This window comes from Silurus meridionalis, chromosome 17 (genome assembly GCF_014805685.1).
Source record: "Silurus meridionalis isolate SWU-2019-XX chromosome 17, ASM1480568v1, whole genome shotgun sequence".
NCBI lineage: Eukaryota > Metazoa > Chordata > Actinopteri > Siluriformes > Siluridae > Silurus > Silurus meridionalis.
The window spans coordinates 18,806,166-18,823,721 of NC_060900.1; the positions used below are offsets into that span (position 1 = coordinate 18,806,166).

Below are 17,556 nucleotides of genomic sequence, written 5' to 3' on the forward strand. Positions count from 1 at the left end.
TGGTACCTATTTTACTGAGCTCTTTTCTGTTTTTAATTTTTATTATTACTTTCTTGTTGTTACTGAAAATCTGGTGCATCTGTTGCATACTTCTTGCTTTGTTAAATGGAAAAAAAAAAAAGTACAATCAATATGCAGTAGCAATTCATTTCTTCCTTGTTTGTTAAGCCCAAATCTTAGCAATAGTTACTGACTGACATGAACAAACAGGCAAAACTTGGCAGAAATAGATTATTATACGCCTTTATGAGTCCTACCTCATGAATGAGCATGAAAATACATGCAATATACAAAAAAAAAAAAACTATTCATCGATTCAGTGCGCAGCTGCCATCCGGTCAGTTCACACGATACAGCCTTTCTCATATGATGCCAGCTCATGCGTGAAACTTTAAATCACCTCGCATTTCCTCTGCACAAACCTGTGTGACTAGTGTGCATGATTTCTTGTTGCTGTTAATGAATCTGAAGGGTTTGTGACTGTGAATGTGTCCCTGTCTTTATGGCACGCCTCAAAGAGTCAGGATATTGATTTATGTCACTGAATTTGCATGCTCACTCTAGTGGCTCAGCAGCTTGTGTGTGACTGTTTATATATATATGTGTGTGTGTGTGTGTGTGTGTTACTTTGCGGTGCTGCTCGTAATTGCGGATGAAGTCTCGGAGCTGCTCTTCCCGGCTCTCCAGCGTAGCATAGAGCTGCTGCATCTGATTCACCAGCTCGGCTTTCTCCATCTTCAACCGCTTCCGGTCCGCCTTCATCGCTGCTCAGAGAGGCAAAAGAGAGAGAATGCAAATGAAGGAGAGGGAGCCAGGGAAGTCCCGAATATAGTGTTTGACATATTGCTATGTCCCCAAACTTGCAAAACTAGCAGACATCCCACTTTTCCTGGATGTTCCGTGAGACGCCGGCATATTGATCGCAGCTCCCTGACAGCGGCCAATTATAGAGCATATGCCAGAAACCTTTTTCTTTCTTTTTTTTTTACTGAGAAAGTGAGCAAGAGAACAAGAGACCAGCGAATTTCTAATAAGAGAAAGGAAAGAGATTAGAGCAAAGTGCTGAACTCTCTTTCTTTCTCTATTTCTTTCTATCTTTCACTTTTTGTTCTACAACTCAAAGTTACCAAAGTTTAGTATTGATGGAATGAAGTGGTGTCCAAAAGAGAAATAATTAAAATTAAATAAAGTCGACCACTTTGCTCCAAGTACCCGGTATTGCGCCCCTGCATAAAAATGGGGGTGGGTTAGGGGGAGTTGTTTTAGGGGGGATATATGAAATAGGGTCCTGGTGGTGGGAAAGGAGTTTTTACCAGGTGGGATGTCTGAACTAGCAAAAAAAGCAGAAATGAATAGAAACATCTCTATACCTGGACACTTCTTAAAAATCTAAATGGAAGTTTAGAAACCCACCATGTTATCTTACCATCTTAAACAGTCTCACAACTAGTTAGCAGACTATCTATATTTTAGTTCATTAGCTCACATTTGTATTTGATGTACAGGATATGAGAGTAAAGTTACGTCCTGACCTCAGAACACACAAGAGTATAACAGTACAGCAGGGCTTTAGTCTGTGCAATGCTCTTCTAACCTGTACACTCTGCCTAAACATATCAGGTTCCAAAGCTTCAAATTGAATGCTAATGTCACCACCTAAGACTTTAAACAATGTTGGAACAATGTGAGCATGCAAATAAGCTCTTGCTCCTGTTTGCCTTCACAAAATCATTTGATTTCTCCCATAAGAGAAATCAAAATACCGTAGTCTTCTAACGGCACAAAGATGCCCACCTGCGACATCCGCGCATCGCATTTCCACCACCACAACGCGGCACCGAGCAACAAATTGGCAACTGAATCGCTAAGCAGGTCACAAATATTTCAATACAAACACATTCATTGTGTTTCAGGATGGGGTTTTCCTTTACCTGAAATCCTTTGCAAGGCTTCATGAATCAGTTTATTTACAGAAATGCTGAGATCGTTTGTGTCAAACGGAAAACGGTGCAAGCGATAGAAACTAAATTAGCTGCCAAAAATATTTATCATAATAAAAATCATGCTTTTGGGTTAAGGCATGCTTTAAAAAAAAAAAAAAAAACCTGAATATTGAAAAGTGACAAACATTCAGGTAAAACTGTCTGTGTGTCTATCGGGTGTATAATGTACAGTTAGTAGGGTTAGAGCTCATCTGACTTGCAAATAAAATTCAACTTTTTCTTTGGACAATTTGTCTGCTTTTCCCAAATAAAGACTCATTATGTAGAACCGAAATGCTAGCCAACATTCTACAAAGACGCTTTCTCTCTCTCTCTCTCTCTCTCTCTCTCTCTCTCACACACACATACAGATGAGCACCTGCCAAAGGACATGGAGGCATGGGTTACTTCTGAGCAGCTGTTCCGCTATCAGATGCAAGTGAAAACCTTAGGAAAGTGTGTTTGGGATGTGTGTGTTTTGTTTGTTTCTGTTCTGAAAAACGGCATAATTCAATATTTTAAGTAAAAAAAAAACACTGCAATTAAAAACTCATTAGAAATGGTAATTGGAAAGTCAATGCATGTTCTGTGGCTTGGAACCAAGGCATCTTTCTAATAGGCCTTCAGTGTGACTTTCCTTTTCAAACTCAAGGTTAAAGACATAAAGAAAAGGAATCATTCCAGAACAGTGCATATTAACAGGCGCAACCAGCCGGAAGGAAAACACAAAATAAACAAACAGCACCAAAGCGTCACCGATTCGATAGGCAGGGAGGATCGAGCAAATGACTCATTATGAGAACGGAACAAAGCTTTATTTATCCCAGCAAGCGGAAATGAACTCCTGCAGGCCAGCAACATGGGAAATGAAAGGTGCACAGCAACACACTGATGCACAGACAAAGAGGAAAAAAAAAACCATACATGCACACAAACAGTATATGGGTTGGTAGTCATGCCATTTCTCCATTCCCAAAATCCAGTTCAATATAGCGCCCTTTTGTCTTTGTTATAAATAATGAGTTTCAGAAAGGCTGAGATGAATGAGGTCATGGATCTTTATGATTTTTAAATGAGACAGATATTACGGTCAGAGGGGGGCAGGAGCCCATGATCGCTTTTCCGGCTAGATATAAAGTGAGTTTGACTCCCAAGTGGAAACACACTTTCAAACATTTAAGCATATCGGTAGATCAGAACGGCTGTCACAAGACTGCAGTTTTATAAATGAGAATGTAATATAGAGTAGCTGACATTTCAGATTTAATATGGGCTAAAATAAATGCAAGTCAGTGAAATCTACTAGATGTCTAAAAAAAAGTCACAGATGATACATAAACATGACAGAAATTATGATGAACCTGTTTAACCTTGGCTTTTGATGAGAGCCAGTGTACAAACACCAATTTTTTCCATTGCTGATATCAGAGCCCAAAGTATTACACGATACTTTATACTGATCCGAAACTATCATAAAAATATGAACAAGCTGGCATTCACACCATAAAACAATTTATCATGTTATAATTAAGTCATACAATATAAATAGTGATCAAACCAGTATCTACAAGGTTTGTTTAAAAATTAAGAAATAAAAAAGAAATTATTGAGCGGTACGACCATAATAATTTGGTCATAATAATAATGGCCGTACCGCTCGTTACTTTCTATTTTATTTCCATTTCACATTTTTAAGAACAGAAACACTGCAAAAGTTCAGCAGTGGAAAGAAAATCAATTTCCAAAAACAGGATATTATATATGATCTTTTTAGTTATATAAGTTATTATTCTTAGTATATGTTTGTGGACACCTGACTCTAACATTGATATGTGCTTCTTGAACAGCCCATTCCACATTTACTTCTCCTTTACCGTAATAATACCCTTCACTCTTGTTCCAATAGATTTTGGAGTGTGTTTGTAGAGATTGGAAGTCAGGTGTGGCAGAGAAGTATGTGAGGGTGGTGCAGGACATGTATGAGGACAGTGTGACAGCAGTGAAGTGTGCAGTAGGAATGACAAACTGGTTCAAGGTGGATGTTGGATGTTGACTGGAGAGAGGGGGAATGAAAGTCAGTAGGAGTAAGACTACTAGGGTACTAGGAGTAAGAGTACATGGGTGTGAATGAGAGGGAGGGCAGTGGAGTGGTGCGGTTGCAGGGAGAAGAGGTGGAGAAGGTGGAGGAGTTCAGGTACCTGGGGTCAACAGTGCAAATTAATAGTGTGTTTTAGGGAAGTGAAGAAAAGAGTGCAGGCAGGGTGGAGTGGGTGAAGAAGAGTGATAGCAGGAGTTATTTGTGATAGAAGGGTATCTGTAAGAGTGAAAGGGAGTTTAAAGGACTGTGATGAGACCTGCGATGTTCTATGGTTTAGAGACAGTGGCATTGAGTAAAAGACAGGAGGTGGAGCTGGAGGTAGCAGAGCTGAAGGTGTTGATGTTTTCGTTGGGAGTGACGAGGATGGACAGGATTAGAAACGAGTTTATTAGAGGGACAGCGCATGTAGGACGTTTTTGGAACAAAGTGAGAGAGGTGCCATTGAGATGGTTTGGACATGTGCAGAGGAGGGACATGGGGTATATCAGTAGGAGAATGCTGAGGATGGAGCCACCAGGAAGGAGGAAAAGAGCAAGACCAAAGAGGCTGTTTATGAATGCTGTAAAAGAAGACATGCAGGTAGATGGTTTGAAAGAGGCAGATGTAGAGGACAGGGGGGTTTGGAGACAAATGATCCGCTGTGGCGACCCCTAATGGGAGCAGCTGAAAGAAAAAGAAGAAGTAGTAGTTTGTGGAGATTTTTACTTATTCGACTGCAAGGGTGTTATTAAAGTCAGGTACTCATTTTCATTCCAACTAATTCATCCCAAAGGTGAGGTCAGAGCTCTATAGAAGGCCATTAAAGCTCTTTCAACCATGTTAACTATATTTTCATAAAGGTGGCATTGTCATGCTGGAACAGGTTTGGGTCTACTAGTTCAAGGAAAAGTATTGTCGTCAAATGATCAAGTGTAGGGATCAAGTCAAGTTTAATGCTACCGGATCCAAAGGCACAATATACAATTGTGTGACTTTAATTTTGTGGTAATAGTTTAAAGAAGAAAAAAACACACATGGCTGGAAAAGTCAGGTGTCCCAATACTTTTGTCCATAAAGTGTATTTACAATCGTGCATTTGGATTTAGGTATGCTTTAAAAAGATATTTCAGCAAAAGGGTGAGCTGTATATAACATAGTCAGATGTGCCAACAGAGGTGCTAACAAGGAAATCCAAACAGGCAGAGAGAAAACAGATGTTTGCCAAAACAACCCTAGCATATGCTTGAGTGTGCTGTGTTGCCTTGTGATGCAGCAGAAGTTTGAAACGATGCGGATGACTGGCTTCATGTAATCCCGGAGAAAGCATGCGTTTTCAGCCTCTCCGTTTGGTATCTTATGACAGAGCAGAACTAGCTGGTTGGAATAGGGATGGGATTCTTTCCTCAGTGTCAGTCACACTGACAGTAGCCAATCATGGGCATCCATAAGCTCAAGTATGCGGAAGAGGGCGGACAATGCAGGTGTGTTAGCTACATCGTCCTTTCGCTCAGCATGAGCAGCAGTTTGAGAACACGTGGTAGGCCGGCTTCGTGCGCCTCAGAGGACGCACATGTTAAGAGTATGAAAGATGAGAGCTGGCTAGAGGCTGGGAATTGGCCCGAGAACTAATTAAGGGTTGAAAAATGAGGTAGAAAGTCTGGGATGACCACTAATTAATAATAAGCAGAATTTTCTTTTATAAAACCAAACAGCTGTCTGCTTGCTTTCTACTGCCTCACTGTAGAAAAACTCTACTCATGTTCATCATAGAAATGCACAGAAATCATAAATGCTATGGCTTAAAAATAAATGCTTGCAAATTTGGCAATGCATGAAGTGTCTTGTTTGACTGGCTTAGTAAGGGGTAATGGAGTCAGGATTATGGTCCGAGGCAATTAAGTCAGTATTGTCTGTATGTAAAATGTTAACTTTTGATAGTTAATTAAGTAAAAGGTGTGGAAATGTTTTTTTTTTTTTTACATAATACTTATGTTTATATTCAAGGATGATACAAACTGGGAAAAAAAAACTATTGCTCAGGTATAAAAACTGGATAATCTGTGTCATTTCCGAGTTTTTACTCTTATTTCCAAATTGAATTTCATCGATCATTTGTTCAGTCTCAGTAAACAATTTATCAGGGTCCAGATCATGGAGGATCAGTAGCCTATGTCAGGAATGCTAGATGGAAGGTGAGAATACGGCCTGGATGGGCAGACATTTTATTAAAGTGTGTTTTTAAGAGAAAGTGGTGGGGGATGGAGATCCAGGTGAAAAGCCATGTATATATTGTAATAAGAAGGACATACAAAACTATTTACATTCCTGTACTGAGCCTTTAACTTTTTCTATTAAACCAGTGATTATAAGTGACTCCACCTTAGTGATGGATTTGTGATAAGGAGTCTGGTTTCAGTTTGGTGTGAGGCCGAGTGTCGACTCACCCTGCAGAGCTTCGCTGGCGCGATCCAGGTCTCGCTCTCGGTGGGAGAGCTGCACCCGTAGTTCAGCGGCAGAGAGCAGCTCGACCGAACAGCCGCCCCCACACTCCTCCAGCTCCTTGTTCAGCATCTCCTTCATGCGCTTGAGCTCAGCCACCTCCTCCTGCAGAGCCAGCACCTCCTCACGCAGCAGCACTGCCGACACAAAGGGGGAGGGAAATAATAAAACAACGAGCTCGATACTATTTAGCAGTGATGTACTGTTAGATTTACCGCTTCATAAGTCCGTAGCTCCTATTTATTCCCTCTTCATTATTAAAGAACCGCTTTGAATGGAAATTAAAAGCTGGTTGGAGTGCATCACCACTGATTACATTAAGCTCTGATGGACAAAGTCTGGGTTAGGATTATTTAACACTGTGTTAGCATGTGTGTGTTTTGGATTTGGCTCAGGACTGACTGTGTGTGTGTGTGTATGTGTGTAAGGTCCATTAAAGGCTTTTGTAATGGCCGCTTAGAGATGAAAGAGATGGTGATTATGACTAATGATTACTGAAAGCCAGCTACTTAATGCAAATTGCTTCAGTCTGTTGAGAACCGGAATATGTGAATACATTAACGACGTCGCGGCCTGCCATGCGCACGCACAGTTCTTTAAATACATAGTTCAGTAGAGATTAGCCACCCCCCACCCCCCACTTCATGCAAACCTTTTTTTTTAAACTTACTTTGCATATTACAGAACTTTTGCGAGATGAAAGGTTAAGAGTTGAGGTAAGAAATTTTGTGGCTGTGTGAATCTATGAATATTAATAAGGTGCTCTTTGCTTCAATGACAGCTCAGCGATTTAGCTCAGCGGAAAACTATTTCACTATTGATCACTCACTCTGTTTCGCTTTCCAATGCGAACGTGCGAGTGTATTTGACCTCTTAAATAGGCAGGAAAAAATATCTTAGCTAGATACACAGAAGAACGCAAGAACAAAAAATGTCAAAAATCACTGCTATTTACTGTTTGCTATTTATTTATTTTATTCGTAACCTAGTGTTAGATTATTGCATGTGTTTCAGATACACTTGCCTTTTTTTGTTTAAAAAATGTGGCTAAGAGGGTTCTGGATTCACAATTGTTCCTAGAGACAACTAAAATGGCTCGTATTAGCTATAGTAATTACCCAGAAAACGTCCCTAATGTGTACTCTGCAAGCATACAATACAGCCACAATGCATGTAGGAAGTCCCCTTGAGTTTAGTTGTTTAGTTGACTTTCATCATGGATTTGTCAAAGGATGCCACCTTTTGTCACAAGTCAGCTCGTAAACAAAACAAAACGGAAAAGCTGCCGTTAGATCTGCCCCAGTCCACTGTAAGAGTATTATTGTATCTAAAAGCAACAAAAGCTCATCCACAAAGCAGTAGATCAAGCAAGCTCATAGAACAGGGCTGCAAAGTGGCTTTATAGATCGACATCACCTGTTGTATCGCTCTCTACCACGCTCCAGACTGCCTCTGCAAGCAACATCAGCACAAAAACTGTGTATCGGGAATCTCGAGAAATGGGTTTCCATGGCTGAGCAGCTGAACACAAGAATAAGATCACAATCCGTGATCTATAAGTGTCGACTGGAGTGGCGTAAAGCACACTGCCACTGCACTCTGGTGCAGTCGAAAACATGTTCTCTGGAGTGATGAATCACGCTTCAATAGCTGACAGTCTAAATTCAATATCTGATGATCTGCTGGATGCCAGGAGAACGCTACCTACTGAAATGCATAGTACCAACAGCAAAGTTGGTGAAGGAAAAATAATAGATGTTTTGCAGGGTTTGGGAACTTTTAGTTCCAGTTTAGGTAAATGTTACTGCTTCACCATACAGATATATTTTGGACAAGTATGCTTCTGAAACATGTGCACAAATTGAGGACCCTTAAGACATGGTTTGATGAGTTTGGTAGAGGAGGGGGGGGACTCCAGTGGCCTGCACAGAGCTCTCACCTCAACTGCACAGTACACCTGGGGAATTAATTGGAATGTTAATTGTGAGCCTGGACTCATGAACGCTCTTTTAAATGAAATGTGCACATATGCCCATAGTCATGATTGGCATATAGTGTATACACTGATCAGGCATAACATTGTGATCACCTGCCTAATATTGTGTTGGTCCCCCTCTTTTGTTGCCAGAACAGATTGTGTTTTTGTGTGTGGGCAGCTGGCCACTTGGAATTTCCTTCGGGATCATTAAAGTCAGTCTGTCTGTCTGTCTGTCTGTCTGTCTGTCTGTCTGTCTGTCTGTCTGTCTGTCTATCTATCTATCTATCTATCTATCTATCTATCTATCTAACAGTCCTGATCCATCATGCATTAACAGCATTACTTTCTTTAGTAATTCAAACTACAGGAGCTCGTCTGTTGGATTGGACCACATGGGCCAGCCTTCGTTCCCCACATGCTTCAATGAGCCTTGGATGCCCACAACCCTGTTCACCACGGTTCCTTTCTTGGACCACTTTTGATAGATACTGACCACTGCAGACCGGGAACAGCCCACAAGAGCTATAGTTTTGGAGATGCTCTGACCCAGCCGTACCAGAAGCCTACCGATTGGAGGTGTTAATGTGGGTATAAAATCCAGGAAGGAAGAAACCTTAACTCAATTTTGAAAAAGATATCAATACTTAATGCCTAGATGAATATAACATATCCAGCACATCAAGAAGGAAGCATCACAGCACTGATAAAAATTTAGTGTACATTTACAGCATTTGGCAGACGCCCTTACAAAGAGCAACTTATAGCTACACGGTTGAGTGTTAAAAGCCCAGAAGTGGCAGCTTGGTAGTTCTGGGATTTGACCTCAAGACCTTTGGATCAGAAGTCCAAAGGTACCACAAGCTACCACTTTCCAACTAGTGTATGTAGTGAAGCGTATAAGGGCAATAGATTAACAGTGTTGTCCCCTATTCGATCATCTGAATGTCAGCGAGCACACAATGTGGTGTCCCATGAAACCATAAAACCTCCATGAAATATTCCATGCAATTTATCTGTGTAAATGTACAAGCTCACAGAAAATTGTAGGGCAAAAAGGAACAAATTAGATGCTCACTAACATGTAAGCGGTTTCATAACATTACCTTGGAGAAAAAAACCCTTTTCAAATTTAAATCTATGAAATTGGAAAGTGTTGGGGGAGGGGGGACTTATTTAAAAACGACATTATAAAAGTTTAATCTGAGGCTACGCTAATGAGCCCGAAAACACAGCGTGAAGCTTCAGGTAAAAATTGATTTGTTTGTTTGTTTGTGTTCTCTTCATTCTTTGAAAAGCCTTAAGGAAAAGTACAAAGAGTTCAAAAACCCTTATTACCAAGAACAGTGGCGCGTCACACCATTTAACTTTTCTTTGTTATGTCACACTAAAAAAAAAATTCCTAGAAATACTTCTGTCCCTACGCTGTGTGCTGTTAATATGCAAAGGCCGCAACAAAAAACGCAACAAAAAAGGCATAAAATACGGTTTGACATGAAATGGTTTGAAATAACTGCTTCACCTTGGATCCTGACTCTCTGAGGCACCATGACAAATCAGGCTGAATGTGGTTTACTGTGCTGGCTGGCCACACTGATTCATGACGCTACAAACCTTTCCTGAAAGCCCGAGCGACGTGGGAATTGTTATTATGAGGCCTTGACAGCTCAACACTGACAAAGACAAAATGAACAAGTAGCATAAATCTGATCTGCTCTACAGCATTGCCAACCTGCCAAAACACCAGTCTCTTATCTTAGACATATATATGTATGTATGTTTGTGTGTGTGTGTGTGTGAGTGTGAGAGAAGTGCTCGTTGCTCTGGTGACATCTCAGCGATTTAGCTCTGGAGAAAACTATTCCACTATTGATCTCTCTCTCTCTCTCTCTCTCTCTCTCTCTCTCTCTGTGTCTTTCAATTGCATGTGCGTACTTATAAACAATCCCTTCAGCTACAGGCCTTTAATGGGCTGTGTGTAATTTGAGGATCACTACTTACACGAGTAGAAAGCAGTGGACAGCCTGGCTCCAGCCCTGTTTATAGTATACGGTCGTGTTTATTCAAGCAGATACGCAGCACCAAAATCAGCAACATTATGCCAAATTCCATTCTGTATTCACTTCTGAATTGTCTACTTGCAGTGAAATTGGCATGTTTCATGACTAAAATGTTGTACCGCTGATTTGTTTCACTGTAGATTTTTTTTTTAGGATTAGTTGAAGCCTATCATGTGTTTCCCAAAGAGCATGTGGCATCTACACCATATTGCCAAAAGTTTGCGGACACCTGGTCATAAGTACCGTATGGACTTTTTGATCATCTCATTCCACATTTAGTCCCAATTTGCTCTTATAGTTCCCTCCACTCTTCTGGGAAGATGTTCCATGAGATTTTGGGGTGTGCTTGTGGAGATTTATGCTCATTTAGACACAAGGACCTTTGTAAAGTCAGGTACTGATGTAGGTGAGGTGAAGAAGCCTGGGGTGGTCAGTGGTCCAATTCACTCCAAAGGTGTTTAACAGGGTTGCTTTATAGCAGGAGATCTTCCACTCAAATCCATGCAAAGCGTATCTTCATGGAGTTTTCTTTGTGCACAGGTGCATTGTCATGCTGGAACAGGTTTGGGACTCCTAGTTTAAGTGAAGGATGAATTTAATACTACTGCACCTAAAGACCCCCTGTGTGCCTTGAGCTGTGTGATAACAGTTCTAATAAGAAAGAATCTACAGAAAAAGATCATGTGAATCAAAATCAAATGCATTAATTACAAAAACACGATGTACTGGGATGTACAGTATCCTGCTTTCATTTTAGCCGTCATCCTCTGCAAACCGTTCCCTCACAATAGCCACCATTTCAGTGCCGCATGCCTTTCTCCAAAGAGCACTGGAGCATCTCTCGAAAACAGCAAATGGAAAACCTAAAACGCTGAAACGCAAAACCGACTATTGTAAAACTTCATGTGCTACATCTCTGTTTGAATGCCACCCACATGCCACTACTGAACAGATTGGTGTGTCTGGAGAAGAGCGCTAACTGCTTGGCTTTGTTTATGTGACCTACCAGACAACAGATTGGTTGTAATGCTCCATCACTGGAGACCGAAGAACTGCCAACTATTCCCTCGTAATCCCTGAGCCAGTGGCATTACATGCTCCAAGACGGATGGTGATAGAAAATAGCTGGAGAACTGCAGAAAACATTCTTAATGGGCTGGTTTATTTGCTATGTCATTTTATCCCAGATAAGAGATTAAGTAGGAGTGGAAAAGCACTACTGTGTGCTATAAATAACTTTTACAATTATAAAAAAAAATAAAAATAAAAAAAGAAGATCTGCTACCATCCCTAATTGAATCTTGGTTCCTGAGGCATTAAATATCTGCAAATACTGTCCCAATGTTTCATTCACCTTCAGTAAATGCTTTATCTTGGCCAGGGTCCATTGCATTAAACTACTGACCTTCTTTAGGAAAACTAGCTAAATTAAACAATGAATATTATTTTTGGTGGTGGATAAAATAAAGGATAGACATTTTTCTTTATCCATTAAGACCACATGTGCTGGACAAAGGGCTATATACAGGTAGTCCTTGGCTTACAATAGAGATGCGCTCCGATGACCTCAATGTAGTCGAGACATAGCCTAACCTACATAGGAGTCTTAAAGAATGGTGATCAGAATGGGGTATTATACTGTAATTTGGTAATAATTTAACAAATTACATTACATAATTTAGCAAAACAAAGCAAAAGCTACAGTAAAGTAGGACTGTGCCGATAGAAGATAGCATCGTGTATCGACGATAAGCTCCGCCCATGCCGATTTCAAGACGATATTTGGCTTGTTTCACATTAACGATTCAATGTTTTTATTTCATTATTGAATAAAAATATTACTATTATCATCAATAATAAATAAATAATAAATGAACTACAATTCATTTGCCTAGCAATAGGCTACTGTTCACATCAGCAACATCACCTAATCGACACCCGCCAGGACGGCGCAAAAAAAGAATTCGCCTATTAGCTATTAAAGTTTTCATTTTCTGTAGTAAATTAGGATTAGGATATTTCTAGAAAACTATAAACTGATAAATTAAGATTTGTTTTTTGACTCGCTGTTATCAGCAGAGTTTGAGGAAGATTAAGTTCCAACGCCTTGCGGAGCTCTTGTCCTCGCAGCCAGCTGTGAGAAAATGCTCCGTTAATTGAACGACAGATGCCAAAACCACGTTCAGTTTTTGCCCTTTCCTTTTGAAGTGAATAATTCACTGCCACGCGTTATGGCCAAAACAGTTGAGCCTTGGCCATTTGAGCCCTCGTATGGCCGCAATAATATTGGCCCCATTGTCAGTAGTGATGCAGGAAATTTTAGTCGCTTCTATGTCCCAATCACGCGCAACCTCTATTGGCGCCTCAGCCAGCACATCTGCAATGTGGTTCTCTGGGATAAATGTAGTTTCGAAACATTTTGCGTTGAGTTTCCAGTCCTCCGAAATATTGTTAACTGTAACAGACATGTAGGGGTCATATTGATGGTTGACCACATGTCTGTTCAGCGACAAAGTCAGCTGCTTACAAATCTTTAGCGATGATCCCCCTCGTTTTATTGTACAGAAGAACTTGGTGCTTCTTTATTGTACAGTTTGGGGAAGTGCTTGCAGCTGTTTGTCAAACGTCTAAAGTAGTTCTCGAAAGCTCCGATGATGGATGGTTGACTTCAATCAAATTTCCTTTGCGTCATTTCCAGAGATAATTAGTAATGTAAATTAAATAAATGATCAAATAAGTGAAATATATAGACATACATTCCGAAATGATTAAATATATGAGCAAATTAGTAAACTATTGCACTGCCCCGCCCCCATACAATAGTATCGTGTATCGGCGATCTCACAGGCGGGTGATATGGCGATCTGAAATTTTTAAATATATCTCTACCGTAATGTATAAACTTTACAGTATATACACGTTATTGGCAGTGGGCGAGAGTCGGTTTGTGAGTGAAGGGCGTGGCCAAACACCCTCTGCTTCAGAGTCTGAGGAACCGAAAATATAAAACTGGGCTTTATTGAAATTCAATTCTGTCGACTGCTAGCGAGAGTAAGGCATCTCAAAAGGTGGGAGATACAGAAATTCTGGCAGCGTACCAACGTATCATATGAGAATGGCATATGAAAATGTCAATATTTTGCCAATTTTTTCCGTATCGCTATTGTCATTGTAAGACATCGTAACTCTGGGACTACCTGTATTTATATCCACTTAATCGCCAACAAACCTAAAAGTAACCATTATTATTATTTCTATTATCATTACTATTAATATTAACATTATTATTACCATTACAACTATTATTACCTCATTATTAAATGGGATTAAAAAGGAAGGCCACTTTAATGCCATACACATAATTTCAGGTCTTCTGGAAAGCTGAGACTCATCCCTAAACATGGTGGCTGACCTTGGTTTAAACAACCTTGCATTTATTAAATGAGTCAACAAACTGGCCATGTTAGTCACATGAAATAAAATTTATGACAGCACAGATGGATTTGGTCATGGACTTACAGATTGGGGAGAAAAAAAAAAGGAAAAAAAAAAAAGAAATGGCCAATCATCATTAGTGATAGCATTGAGTCATCGGTGACACAGTCGTTTTTACACTCCTACATTGTGGAACTGGTTTTCTCTTAGTGATGGATTGCCCGTGACAGGTTTTAAGCACGATCTAGCTTGTGCACCAGCTGATAGATTTACTAATAGTCTAAAATATTATTGTTAGTTGCTACATACAACAAAAAGGGGGAAATATAAATTGCTTGAATCAACTGAGCATAAGTTGATTCAAGCAATTTATATAATTTCATCATTCACATACAAATTTTAATATAATTTCTCATCAAAATCGATTTAATTGTTCAAATTAAACTACAATACAGAGTGAATTATGGTTTGTGTGTGTGAAAGCAATTCACACAGTATTAGCAAAAATCGAATCGTATAATGAAAGATTTTGCGCTGACAAACAAGAAATAATGAACAAAAGCATGAAATTAAAATGACTCCATGTACTGTGGCAAAATAGCGGCGTTCGAGTAAAAGGGAGGATTTTGATTTAATTCAGGGATTTGAAAATACATGATGAAAGCATGCTGGATGTACAGTATGAAACCAAAGTCTGTTTCCAGTTTCTGGGAGCTTGTCCATTTTTTGTATAATCTATGTTGTTTACACTACTCTTATTGATTTAAAGTGTTTTCTTACTGGTTTTGGATCTACTGAACGCTTAAAGCATCTTATAAGGCCGAACAGAACCCATCAGACTCTGAGAATAACAACACGAGTAAAAATCCTTGCAATGCAACAGGAAGAAGCATGTAAACACAAGCTCCAGTCCAGCTGGCAAAAGTTTCAGTCGTGAATCTAACTGCGAAATGAATAAATGACCTTGGTTTGCTTTGTGTGCAACAGAATGAGGCTTGCCATCTGCTTTCACAAAATGTCTGCATTACTTAAAACACTCGAATGTCATTATGCTTAATGCAACTGCTTAATGGCAAATTCAGCCACAGGCACATAATTACACAACCAGAAAATTATAGGCTTTATGCCACAGCACTGTTGAATACTCGAATGCGATTGGTCAAACGATGGCTGTAAAACAAAGGTTTATATACACATATGTTTCTTGTCATACATTATTGGTTCTATAGTTACATTTAATTCACAGGAGCTTATGTCAAATACAAACCTAGTTGAAATGAAATAAGTGCATTAAATAATTGTTGTTCTTTAGGAAAAACAGATTTTTAGTCAGGAACATTTATGGAAGGAGTCTCCGGTAACGGTGAGGCTGTTCTAAAGATGGAGACCCCTGCACTATCTCAGTACGATGACATGTTTTTCTGCCTTAGCAACCTCAAGAGAGAAAGAACATGAGAGAGGCGGTGAGGGAACAATTGTTTATCTCTGTAATAATCTATGCAATGGCCAGAAATGCACTATATAGAGAAATGTTTGTGGACAACTGACCATAAGATTCTATCTACATTAAGTTTCCAGTTGCTGTTATAATAATCTCCACTCTTCTGGAAAAAGTTCTACTAGATTTAATAGTGTGTTTGTGGAGATTTGTGCTCATTCAGCCACAAGGGTGTTAGTAAGTCAGATAATGATGTATGTGAGTTGGACTGGGGTGCAGTCAGCGTTCCAATTCATCCCAAAGGTGTTCAATAGAGTTGAGGTCAGAGTTCTACAATAAGCCATTCAAGATCTTCCACTTCAACACATATAAACCATATCTTCATGGAGCTCACTTTGAGCACAGGGGCATTATCATGCTGGAACAGAGTTGGTTCTCCTTCTTCAAGTGAGGAGGAAATCTAATGCTACTGCAGCCAAACACATCCAATACAATTGTTTGCCTCCAACTTCGTGGTAACAGTTTATGGAAGAACCACATTTGACTGGAAAAGACTGGAATCCCAGTACCTTTTTCTATATAGTACAATTATAGTAGATATAGTACATTTCATTTCATGTAGTAAACTTTCTTTTGGCTTCTCCCCTTTAAGAGTCGCCACAGCGGACCACCCGCATGTTTGATTTGGCACGTTTTTACGCTGGATGCCCTTTCTAACGCAACCCTCCCCATTTATCCGGGCTTGGGACCAGCACTAAGGCTTGTGCAACCCTAATGGCTGGGGGTTGGTTCCTGACCGGGGATCAAACCCAGTCCGCAGCGGTGAAAGCGCCGCATCCTAACCACTAGACCACCAGGGAACCATTTCATGTAGTATAATGAAAAATTCTCAAACATGAACTTGTATGTAGTTTGATAAAAAAAAAAAAAAAGTGTCTATTAGTGTGGTATACTATCTGATTTGAGGAAGAAAAAAAAAAGAAAAAGTTTTGTTTATGTTTCCAAATTCACATTAGGCTTCATGTATCAGGTAACCAAGAAATTGTGCTTATTTGATTGACGAGATGGATCATTTTGCTCGTTAGTTGGCGAGAAAGCAGCAAAAACCTGCAAAATGTATTTAATTGTTCATATTTGTGCCAGCTAATAGTACAGATGAGAAACGTGGAGAACACTGTCAACCGGTTGAGATTTTTAAATAACTGAACTACAAAGGTAACTGATGTACTTGTTTTTCCGAATGCTGCTGCACATAAACCCATGGGGATACAGTGAGCATACATCTCCTGACGCTTTTGTTCATTTTGGTGTATTCCATAGTAAACAATCTTTGTTTCCCTGAAAGCTGCATGTCACGCAAAAGAAATATGTTTTGGCCATTGAATGCTGCACAAACAATGCTGAATAAAAGGATAACCCTGTGATACGGCCGGCTTTCTGTTTGACTAACATCTAACATCAAGTTGGTGCTGTGGAGAGCCTTTCATTCTAAAATGGACACAGACTCTGTACTGAACAATATGTTCATTAAAAAAGGACAGAATTTTAGAGATTAGTAAAGTAGCAGGATTCATAGCAAGTTAATCACCAAAGTAATATTATTTTGAACACAAGTTCAGTTTTATTATGGACGTTTGATTTTAGCCTGTATGAATTGTAATGTGTTATATTTATTTATATACAATTAATTTGTATACTGCTTTTCTTATACCCAAAGAATAAAGTAGTCTCAGCCTCGGATTTTCTGGTCAAAAGCTTCAAAAGGTTGAAGGCCGCAAATCTAATTGGCTTCTATGTTCACACACTTCTGTGCGCTAGTTGCCAGCAGGAAGACAAACTTTTGAGTGAATTTTTTAGAGCAAGACATAGTCAGTGACTGAAAAAGAACTGCCAGAATCCTGTCTTTAAGAGTTCATTTTGTCTGAGGATATGCATGTTTGTCACCAGGCTATGGGAAAAAGTCAAAGGTTGTTCATCTGCCACGTCAGTCAAACTGGCTCTTTCTGTGAAAGTAGACAGTAGGCCATATTTATTGACAAAACATACCAGACTCACTAGGAAAGTCTCTGTTGCGAGGCTATTTGTTTAAG

At 39.7% G+C, this 17,556-nt stretch overlaps 1 protein-coding gene across 2 annotated transcripts in view; it reads right to left on the minus strand.

Annotated features, from left to right (window-relative positions):
• Positions 1-17,556, minus strand: part of LOC124399834 (kazrin-A-like) — a 43,306-nt gene that overhangs the window by 7,215 nt on the left and 18,535 nt on the right. For both annotated transcript variants that reach the window (XM_046871079.1, XM_046871080.1), the window contains exons 3-4: positions 6,504-6,695; positions 628-764 (exon numbers count right to left, since the gene is read on the minus strand). In XM_046871079.1, coding sequence (XP_046727035.1) covers positions 628-764; positions 6,504-6,695 — 329 coding nt within the window. The remainder of the gene's footprint in view (positions 1-627; positions 765-6,503; positions 6,696-17,556) is intronic.